The sequence below is a fragment of the Rhopalosiphum padi genome, chromosome 3, assembly GCF_020882245.1.
Source record: "Rhopalosiphum padi isolate XX-2018 chromosome 3, ASM2088224v1, whole genome shotgun sequence".
Taxonomy (NCBI): domain Eukaryota; kingdom Metazoa; phylum Arthropoda; class Insecta; order Hemiptera; family Aphididae; genus Rhopalosiphum; species Rhopalosiphum padi.
The window spans coordinates 67728715-67740894 of record NC_083599.1 but is presented as its reverse complement, the minus strand read 5'-3'; the positions used below and the strand labels follow the sequence as shown (position 1 = coordinate 67740894).

The following is a 12180-nucleotide window of genomic DNA, read 5'->3' as shown; positions in this document are numbered from 1 at the left end:
TATTTTAAATTTTAAATTTATATTTTTGGAAATTAATCGTGAAAACCGGACTTTACCGCTTAAAACAACAAAAAAAACGGTGCCAAACAATATAATTTGCCTATCGTATATCCGGTCAAAGCGTTATACATAAACCTGCAGCAGGTAACAGTGAATATATATATATTAATTGTTACATGTATATTAATTGATCGCAATGACGACAATTATTTTTTTATAATTTCGGTTATTTTGTAATTTTTTTAGAACAAAAAAATAAATAAACTTATATATTTTATGTTTTTAAAATATCTGAATAAATAACATTTAGAGGTAACTGTTTGGTAACAATTTTTGAAAAATACTCATTATATAAAAGCAAACAACAAATTTAATAAAATTCTTAATTAAAATACTACGAGGATATAATATTTCTATATAAATAAATATAATTGATTATTTTTAAAATAGCAGCATTAACGTTTTATATATACCTACTATACGTAAACTCTTAATGCTACCGATAACGGAAAAAGTAAATGGACTTTCATTTTATAGCTTTCTATAAGTATTTTTTTTTTTTTTTTGTTAGTCTAATCTAAGTATAATGGTTTAAAGTTCCTTCTTTTTTTTCCATTACGTCTATTTGCCAGTCTTTTATATTCCACAACAGTTATGAAGCAAACCGCATATTTACTTCAATTTCTATATCACATAATTAAAACTTATAATCTTTACATAGTTCTAGGTTTAGCACCTTCCCCGAAACCAACACAGAGTCGAGCCAGTCTTTTAATATAAATTTTCGATATTTCGAAATCCGGAAATTCGATTATAAATATATACTATCAGACAAACTCAATCATACGAAATCGAATCACTAAAATTTATTATAATTTAAATCTAATATTATATGCTTAAATGTATTATGTATTATAAATAATCTATTTAATAAATATTTATTCACTATTCGATAAATATATAATAATTATAACAATAATCTACAGTCAATATATACCTAATAATATTTTTTATACGTTTTTATTTTTTTTTATTTTTTTTGTTAAGAATAAAAATATCTTGTCGATTTTTCAGTGCAATAAAATTTTAAGAGTAATATTGTTTATTGGGATTAAAACAGACATATATAACTAATACTTAATATTTTTTTGTTTATTATCGTGTTGTAGACCAGTGGTCTTCGACTTTTTTGAACTCGTGATGTTGACTGTATCAATTGCTTTCTATACTTGTTATTCTCGAGAGTGTTTTCATTATTTTTTTTTTCAAATCTTAAATAAGTTTTATCTATTTATTAAAAAAAGAAAAATCTAACGATTTACTTTTTTAAATCAATCCAATACAATTATTTATTGTAAAGTAGAACATGTATTCAATAGCTAATAATAAAAGATTTTTTTTGTCTACACAATATGATTATCTATAAAATCTAATATGTTTTTGTATTTATTTATTATTAATTCTATAAAAAAAAAATCTACAACTACTTTAAAAACACTGATTTTATATTGACCTGCAATATTCACATTTTCTATTCTTATATTACAATGGTCGAAGTGGATTAAGTAGTTGGAAAACTGAAGACATTTTGTTATTTCATAAGGTCCAGAACAGTTGTTATTACTATTGTTCTACTATTTATTACGCTCGTTGGTTATTAATGATCAGTTATTACCTACATAATGTTATAGTATTTTATGAAAGTGATTATATTTTTAGTAACCTAATGATGTTATTCTTTATATTCGTTGTGAAATGTTAGTTTTAATAAATAAAATATGTCTATACGGAGATATTTTTATGAAACAAATTAGTCGACATAAGGTTAATAAGATGTAATCTATGAAGAAAACGTTAAATTTTTCAAAATCTAAGAGAGATAGGTAAATTTAAGGAAAATTAGAGTGTTATTAAAATGGAAAATAACTTCTAAAAGAAGTGGAATTATTATATAACCCCACTTCGACCACTGAATAAGTCGAATGATCGACGTGTATATCAGGTATCTACTTAAATAATATTTGGTGTCCCTTACCTTATAGGAGATCATTCAAACTTCTGATTAACGCAAAACAAAACCAAAACGAATAAATAATAATTACACACAACGTTACTACCTACTACTTATATAGACATCGACTACCAATTCGAAAGAAACCAGCGTGGTTTCTACCGTAACCATACCATACGTATAATACCAACTTATATAAAACACACTTCTACTAAAATTCAGAAGTCATAATGTTTGACTCCCTTTGCATCACTTATTGGGACAATCACGAAAAATAAATTATAGACGTGTAGTGTCTATCTAACTCTATTACTAAGTAACTTATTTGCTAAACAAAAAAAATCAACAGTTGACACACACTACAGAGAGAAACAGCTTAAATATATTAATTATCTTATAACTATTATAATATTATTTTCTACAATAATAATATCAATTAAATATCTGAAACAGATCGTTCTACGCCTCTACGGGAAAATACAAGTTTATGTGACTACAAGGTCAAAGTGTCGTAAGTTTTTAATCATCATTCATATTGTACGAGTGTTTATTTGTAATTATTTTTTTTAAATATTTTATGAAGCGTATCACCACACAAAAAGTGATTCGAGTCATTTCTCTCAGTGTTATCTTGTATAATAATAAATCGTTATAATATACGTCCCGTTATCATTATTATTATACTTAAAATTATTTATGAGCATTTGATCATATTAATGTCATGACCATTGGGTTGAGCATTGTATATATTATAGCCATGTAGGTGTCCATAATATGATGCCTAACTATTTCGAGTGTGAATGTTCTACGACGCGCGTTTGAAAATCAAAATAATTTTCGTACCACAACGGTGGCTGGGAAAAGGAGATTATTAATTTTTCTGATGCATAGTCCGTACTATGAAAGTATTTACCGTCACTGTCGATAAGAAAAACGTATCGATTTATTTGCTTATTTCACAAGTGTTTGACTTATTCGTAGAAAGTTTTGAACAATTTATTGTAAAAGTAATGGAAAATTGTTCTACGAATTCAATAACGCGATTGATATAACCATAATATTATTAGGCTATTAGCTTAATAATTGCGAGCATATTGAAGAAAACCAGTAACTGTAATTTAAATTCAATCGAGATTGTAGTAAATTACATAAAATCAGAGTTTATTATTTCCGGATAATCCAATAGTGGTTTTGTCAAAATATATTTTGAGTTTTAGTGAAATATAGTTAAGATAATGAATAATATGTTTAAATTTGCATCGTATGTACTCGGTACCAATAATTTTCGAATGCTAACGTTACTGTTTATGCAAGTGTAGGGAAAATGGTTAAATCGACAATTGAAATCGGCTCTAAATAATAATATGATATGATATTAATTGTACAGAAATTGACTAGTTTTTACATTTTACTTTAAATATATAAAAGCGTTATAACTACACTAACGCAAAAACCGTTAATTTTTATCCATTAACATATTATTATAATATTTTGAGTCTATTGATTTTCAAATTTGAGGAATTTCATTAATTTAATTATTATTAATTTGTATTGATTTATTATTGACGATATAATGTGTGATATTAATCGTTTTAATAAATTTGCTGAAAACTTTTTGGTGTGAGCCATTTTATTGTCGACCCTGTTTATAAATAGGTTACTATAATTTATAATTAAATTATGATTCAATATGGACGGATGATGCACAAGATTAATATAATCAATAGATTTCAAATGACAACCACCATTTTTTACTGTGAATTTTCAGATATATTTTTTTTAAATTGTTTAGAAGTAATTTCTGATTTTTTTAGAATTCGAGTATAACAATTACAATACTAAATTATTATATTATCTATTTAATTTTTAATTTTAATCTTTATAGTTTATATTAATGTTTAATAACTCGGACACTATTCCTTTAAATTTCAATGTAGATGGGTCAAAATATTTATAACAATCATCTGAATTACAGACAAAAAATGGTGATTCTCGTTTGAAAAGAAATAAGTTTTTATCGCCATAGAATACTTTTTAAATGGCATAAAAAAACTTAGTATTTGAAAATATAGTTTTTAAAAATTTTAAAAAAAAATCCGAATTTGAATATATGCATTATTAAGAGATAAAAGTGTGGGGAGGGGCTTTGAATAGGCATATATATCAATATATTTTATAAAACATTAAGTTTTTTCTTTGAACAGTTTTTGTTTTTAAAATCTATACAGAAATTTTCATAAAATTAACTTACGAACACATCAAGTGTTTGAAAAAAAAATATTTTCATTTTTATAACCATGCAAAGAATATTCACGGGGTGGGGTGTGTGAGTGTCGTTGAGTGGTTGGTAAACCTATTAAAACACTTTTGATAATATATTTTAACGGTTTATCAACAGCTTAATGTTTGTTTTCGAAACCTGATATTTTATAAAACTCCTAGGAAATTTAATATAAACATCGGTAATACGATACACATGTATGTACGTGCACGTAAAATGTACACAGACTGTGTTACAGTAGCGCAATCTACTTTTTTTTTTTTTAAAAAAAAGGATATTAATGTTGGGTAATTATTAAAATGTACATTAATGCAAATGAAATGTATCACTTGATGTGGATACTCGAATACGGTTCAAAGGGGGAAGGGTACGGATTCGGGATTCGACATCTACACCCAGAGTTTCACCGTTGAAATGACGTGTGTTTTGCGACTTTAAGCAGTCAGCGCGGTATGAATATTATTAGTAGTTTTCTAGTACGGAACCAATCGACTTTGGTCGTCGGTGACATCCGCTGCAGTAGTACGACGGTGAGTATTATTAGATTGAGTTTAAGCGTTGCAGCAGTACATCTTGAATTCGGGCTCTATGTTGTAAAGGAATGGATTTTGTTCACGTCTTGATTTGAATGACGATTGTGCGTTTAAGTAAGTCGTGTAGTGATCATTTTGTGTAGACTAAAAGGTATACTTTATCTACAACAAACAAAAACACAACCATATATTGTAAAGAATATTATTCTTTATTCTATACCAGCGATTTCCAACCTTTTTGAGACTATTACCCATAAGTCAGATACTCAGGTTAGATATTAACAAATACCCCTCCCACCCGAGAAAAAGTTGAGAAAAAAATAACGAGAAACAAAATATATATTGTGATTATAGTTTTAATTAAATAATTTATTTTCAAACAAAGAAAACAAGAGTTTTTACAATTACATTTACAGTCATAGTACACACGACTAAATAGATGATAAATACTTAAAATTAAAATAAATAGTTTAACCTTTACCCCTCAAAAAATCGTGTTTTTAACCCCTTGTAATTACCCCCAGGTTAGGAACCGCTGTTCTATACTATAATACGCATGACTTAATATAATATATTTTGAATCATAAACCACTAAAAGATTTAGAATTGTTGTTTTTCGTCTACTAAAATATTGTCGATAGAATTTTAAACGGTTATAAAAGTGTAACAATTTTTTGTTTTATGCACATCGTATCTACAACGGGTAAATGTTTAAACTTCATAATTTCTATGTACTTATAAATTAACTAGCTAAGATCGGTACCATATTATTGTTATTTAAAAAAAAAATGAAATTTAAGTTTTCGATGACAGTCATATCACTATGAGAAATGTTTTACTGTGTTATTACTTATTATCATAGAAATATATCATATTTTTCTTCTTAATATCTAACATTGATATTATTTATCAACAAATCGTATTTCTACCAACAATTTCACGTAAAATTAAATATTACATATTGTATTCAATGTCAATGTAATATTTTTATGACATACGTATTGCGTATAAAATTAAATAGCTAATGAAAATCGTAAAGGTCATTATGCACAATGTTATAGACTAATGACTAATTAATACTTTTATAACGAGAAAATTGAAATTATTGGTGATATTTGAGAAAGATTTTGAGTATGACTTTCTATGTTATAAAATGAAAATCGCACAAAACACAAAATGTTGCTCTTGCAAGATAAAAAGGGATAAAAAAAAAAACGAACTGAATTATAATATTTTGGTTAAAAGTGTGCAGCTTTAGAGCCTACGTTTATTGAAAATTGATGTTCAGACGATTTCTAATCGCGTTGTCGCAAGCCGGCGAATACAAATTTTATTGTTCAGCAAGGGAAAAATAATATCAAACGATTTTAATCAGAAAAAATTAATATACCAAAATAAAGACCATGCTTCGTGCAATATACTGATTTCGATACTTTCATTTAATAGAAGGGGACTTTTTAGATTTTTGATTAAACTTTAAAAATTTAAAAAAATTGAATTAAACCTATGCAATTTCCTCTTCAAAAAAACGAAACAAATACATCGAAATCTAATAATTCCATATTTTCATTTTATTAGTACTTAAAATGATATATTGACACATTCTAGCTAAAAATGAAGCAAAAAGTAGAGTACCTACATATTATTAAAAATGCATAAACTAATCGGATAAGTGTGATTTATTACCTGTATATTGCGATGGGTATTGAAAGTTGTAAGTATAAAATGAAAAATTCTTCTTAAAATAATATTAAATAATTGAAGCATGTGAAATGTATCCTGAAACAGATATTCAAGACTAAAGTGATTAAAAAGGTTTTTTCACATTCTAAATTTGAAATATATTGCTAGTTAATTATTTTTAATTAAAATACGTGAACTGTCAGTAAACTGATTTAAGACATAATTTGTGTGTTTCATATATTATAATATTATTACAAATCTAGGCTTAGACACTTCAAGAGCTTGTTTATTTTTTATCTGTTAATTCAATAAATATCAATAAATATAAATTGGAATACGAAGAATTTAAATCCAAAATATTATTTTTAGTTTTTCATTTATTAAAGGATTACATATTATGTACCTTCAGCTTTTTAATACTATTTCTTTAACTATTTTGCATGAATAGTGTTTTTGAATTATAAAAAAATAATGAATAACAGTTTAAATATGTATTTTCGTCTAAATTTTAACTTATAAATTAATGTCTGTAAATCTATAAACACTAAATTAAACGTTTTTTAAAGAATGTTGTTACCTACCTACTATTATTTTCGATATTTTGATAGCGAACAACTTATAAAAAATCTTGTATTTAATTTTCAAACATTTTGAACTAGTAAAATTGTTTTATCAAAATTTTCGTAAATAAAAAAAAATGAAAAATAACTTTAAAAAAAGTCAAAATGTTTTAAAAATTATATTATATGTAGGAGTATAGTGTAGTATTAACATAAAAATTTGGTAGAAATTTCAAGTAATTTTATTTACGGTTATTTTATTTTATTTTAGTCTTACGTAAAACTTTCCGTTTTTCCCTTTCATTTTGAAAAATACTAGAAATTAAATTGTTTGATTATGTTATAACTAAAGTACAAACAATATCCATTTTCTTATCTAAAACCACCATAAAAATTGTCAATTGTTGAATTGTAGCATTTTTTCAATTACTATTATGATCTACGATTATATTCAAAATAAAAAAAATATTAATACGAAAATACATTTCATTATATAATTCATATGCATTTATCGCTTCGAATTTAAAATGTCATCTAAACATTGAAATGTCTATATTTAACCCGAGTATGTTACATATTATATTGTATGGATAAATATTGTGTTGTCTATAACACGTTTTTAGCTTTGTGCTACTGCCGTTAGTGAATAACTCTTATGAAAACCTCGTTTAGGTACTTATAATTTCTATTTATTAAAGGATCTGAAAAGTTATAGAATTGACAAGGAAGCGATAAAATTTTACAAAAATAGAAAAACTAATAATGCTAACTAACATAAGAAAGATAATTTCAATGAATCATCAAAATAATTTTGTTTTGGTGCATATTTGATATTTTTCATGATGAATAACAATGTTAATTTGTAGATTCATAATAATATCATATTTGAGTGTTTTTAATGTTACAACTATTACAAGTCTCTAAGCCTAATGTTATAGAACTCAATAGTGTACGTTAAAAATATGCTTTAGCCGTAATACTATCTATTTCATGTGACTTACGTAAAATAACTCATAAAAATATTGAGTACAGTTGTGAGAATTTTTCTCCGTAATGATAAAGATTGAGTTTGAGCATTGTTTTGATAGGCCTGAAAAAAAAAACATGAAATAAATTACAATTGAATGTTTTTGTGCCGATTGCCGTTTGAACACCATATAACGGACCCGAATATTAGTGGGAATCTCCGACTAAAAATATTGGAAAAATTCAATTTACGATAAAATATCATGAAAAACTGAATTACAGTAATAAATATAAAAGCAAGTTTGTTGTTCCACCGAAATTATACTGTAAAATATGTAAAAAAAATATACCTATATGGAAATGTTCGTATTTGTACATCTCATTATGCATTTGATAATTTATGTTCGCTTATACTTCGGATGTAAGTTTTGAATTTCAGCACCGGACCATTCTCAGATTCCAAAACAAATTGTCTCAACTTATTTAAACAAATTATTTTGATTGTTATGATGACATTGTCGCTTCATTAGGTCCGTTACATTAGTATTCTGAATTTTAATACCACTAAAGGATGACCTTTTTTTATTATTTATTCCGTCACTATTCATTTTAAAACTCATTTAAAAGTAACTCTAATTTCGTAAAAGCCATTAGTAATAGCCCATTAAAGATAGATTCGAATAATGTTTTTTGGAAACAGACATTCAGTCGGCGTTAGCACCATATTTGAAACTTTCCCGGAGGTTAAAGCGCTAAACTGATTATTAAAATCAGAAACTGACCTAAAAAATCTTATCGAATTCCCAGCAAATGTTTAAATTATCAAACACACAGTTCTACCACGATGTGCCGGTGTTTGGACATTGACGGTCACGTTAGAGTAGCTACTTAATAATATAGATTGTACTTATAAGTGTACATGATATAAACTTACCGTTAAATTCGTAAAGTATGCACTGAATGACGCATCGGTGTTAGTTTTATAAAATTCGGCCGTCATATCAGTAGTATTTATTAAGATTATATTCGTTATTAAATTGATTACAATGAGATCTAGTAAAGGCATAGTTAAATTTCTTATAAAATATACAGCCACGTACTCATTATAATATGTATTATACGTAGCATTGTGTTTCGAATACTGGCATGCAAAAAACAGCAACCTGAAAATAAATTTAAAAAAACTACAATCGATTTTATGTACATTATAATATATCGTGTTATTGGTTTTGTTTTGACGTTTGAGTAAGAGTAAGAGCAACGTGCCAAAATGTCATCTATTCGGAATTTAACGCGTCCTGTAATGATCGGGCCGATCAATGTGAGTGATTTTAAGCCGATGGTTTTTGATTTTAGCACAAAAAAGAAAATTGAAACCATGTGAAAAAATGCACACCGTTTATTTTGAACAAAACTTTGGACAATTTTTGTGAACTCCGATCCGTCTGTTCTGAGATTTTTGAATACAACGGCAATGCAACAACCCAATGCCGTTTTATTGTATTTTTTTCGTTTGAGTTATCTTTTGACGGATTTTTTTTTAACAATTATAGTATTTACTCATATCCCTATAAAGTTTTCATTGATTCAATATTTCATTAATGTAGTGAAACGTCTAAAAAAAATGCATAAGCTACAAACAAAATAACAATGTTTTAAATGTATCACCTGTTTTGTACTGTATCAAAAGTCAATGCCACTAAAATAGTCTCATTTGGGTCCTTCACCGTAGTTACCATTTTTTTAGGGTAGTTGTTTTCCTCCAATTCAACCTTTACTATGCTATTTTCTGTTACATTGATGAAGTATATAGCGTTATTTAAACTGTCGTACCAGAAGCCGTTGATCGGAGTAACGATATTTTTAACAATATCTATAGGATGTTCTTCTAAATAAGAAATATATCTGAAAAAGAAAATGTTAAAAATGCATTTTTCAGAATCATGAATCACAAATGATGAATTGTAAAACCTAAAATATAATATTGTGTATTATTATATTAAATTAAATATAAAAACAATATTATATTATTTATATCGTGTTATAAATATGACTAGTATGAGTTAGTTGATCGATTTGTTTGTATCCCTTATCACTTAAGGCTGTTTTTAAGGATTTGTATTTAGGCAATATTCGATATCCATCGTGAGTAGTTATGTGTAACTGTGTGTGTGTTGTGACTGATCAATAGTGTGCGTGAGTTCCCCGAACGGTTTATGTATTTAAAGATAAACTACTGCTAAGATTCTTGGATATCAGTATCGTACATACGCGCAATCACACGTTACTAAATTTTGCGATAATAAAAGCTTTTACACGAAAATCCCAAAAAGAGGGAAAAAAATTCACCCAGTACTGGTCCGATTTTAATTTTAAAAACATATTATTTGAATTCCTTATTCTCTTTTCTATGTTATGACGTAGGAAATGGATTTTCGATTTTTTTGTATTGTTTAATTACTATAGTAACAAATTAATTATATTTATATATAGTTTTTTTTCAAAATTCACCTTACTTTAGTATTATTAAAAAAAAAATAATTTAAAATCCATTTCCTACATAACCTAGAAAAGAGAATAAGGAATTCAAATATGTTTTTAAAATTAAAATCGTACTTTTGGTATTAGGTTAAATTTTATTTCGCTTATTGGTCTAAATTCAGTAAACGCACGAAAAAATGACGAAAAAACGACCAGCTTTCAACACTTCAACAGCCTATTTAATACTAATTTTAAACTACTGATTACAATATTATTAGTAATCAAATTTTTATCAGTATAAGATGACTTAATAAATACATTTCAAACATTATTGCAGTATTAATTTATTTATTTTATAATTTTTAAATATATATAAAATTAATAAATCTTAGCTTTTATACATTTACTTATTTAAATAATAATATAATGTTTATGTTAATTGAAGTCTATTATCACATTACTTAGTAGAAAAAAAAACTGACATAAATATTAATATGATAAATACTAAAAAATCATCATATCGTAGACAATTCTAACCAGATATAAATAAATAAATCGAATTTCAATACCTATTAATAATTTAATTTATATCAACTTAATCGTTTTGATATATTTTTCTGAATAATGTTGAATTATTTCTACAAAAAATAATACATACATTTTGTAAATTTTTATTTTAAAATAAATTAACAAAATGTGATTTTAATTTTAAGGAGACTATCCATAGCTCCTTTCACACTGTTTTTTTATAGGTACCTAGTTAAGTAATCGACACCGCATTATACTTACATGCTTTATATAGACATGTAATATTTTGAATATTTGTAAAAAAAAAATGTTGACCTTAAAAAATTAACGAAAGAATTAATAATTCTTATTTATTCTTATTCGTCTAGATTTGGTATCGACATAGTACGATACTAATATAAGTATTATAAACAGGTATTTAAGTATCTACTTACCGGATGCTTTTCGTCTTCGCGTCATAGTAAAACACCTTGCGGGTTTTCGAGATGAAGTAGAACGAATTGACATTTAACAGCAATTTTTCGTGTTTTGGGTGGAATTTGCTCAGTTGATTCAGCTTCATCGGTTTGTATCCGGCCCTGTTCAGCATGCGATTGACCTTAACGTTCGGAAACCTGTTTAACGGTACAGGCAGGAGGAAGCAATAATAGCCCGACGGGTTCTTCTGACACATGTGCGAGGGGCTATAGTTATTTTTTTGCAATTCCAGCAAATGGAACTTCGGGGGGAACTTCGCTTTTTTAAACGGCTGCAACGAACAAACAAAACGCGACTGAGTTACAATACTGAGATGAAAGTGTAAAATATTGAACGGACGCTCAGTCAGTAGTGATATCTAACGGGTGAGTACACTGTGACAGTGGCGTACACAGTGATATGGTTCTAGGATTTTCACCATCCCCGAAATTTCTTCCTCCCCCAAATTTTTTTTAAATGTTAAATATTATGTATATTGTTTATGCGCTATGGGTCTTTTGAATAAAAAAAAATAGCTGAACCATGAACTTATTAAGATAGTGAACATGACTGAACTAGTTGACTTGACATTACCACTGAAGTACGGCCACCATTTGTGAAACTGGCCATGTTTACACTACGGTTTTAGATTAAGGTCTATATATTATATCTACAACCGGG

General features: G+C 26.7%; 1 protein-coding gene across 2 annotated transcripts in view; it reads right to left on the bottom strand.

Annotated features, from left to right (window-relative positions):
• Positions 1 to 965: 965 nt before the first annotated feature.
• LOC132924349 (uncharacterized) overlaps positions 966 to 12180 on the bottom strand; it is a 96723-nt gene continuing 85508 nt past the window's right edge. The window contains exons 11-16 of one of the 2 annotated variants that reach the window (XR_009661313.1): positions 11478 to 11791; positions 9703 to 9939; positions 8969 to 9197; positions 8070 to 8158; positions 6512 to 6604; positions 967 to 4987 (exon numbers count right to left, since the gene is read on the bottom strand). Coding sequence is in view for 1 of the 2 variants with exons in the window: in XM_060988597.1 (XP_060844580.1) it covers positions 4984 to 4987; positions 8070 to 8158; positions 8969 to 9197; positions 9703 to 9939; positions 11478 to 11791 (873 nt within the window). In the remaining variant the exon portion in view is untranslated. Of the gene's footprint in view, positions 4988 to 6511; positions 6605 to 8069; positions 8159 to 8968; positions 9198 to 9702; positions 9940 to 11477; positions 11792 to 12180 lie in introns of both variants that reach the window. The other variant, XM_060988597.1, reaches the window with a different exon arrangement.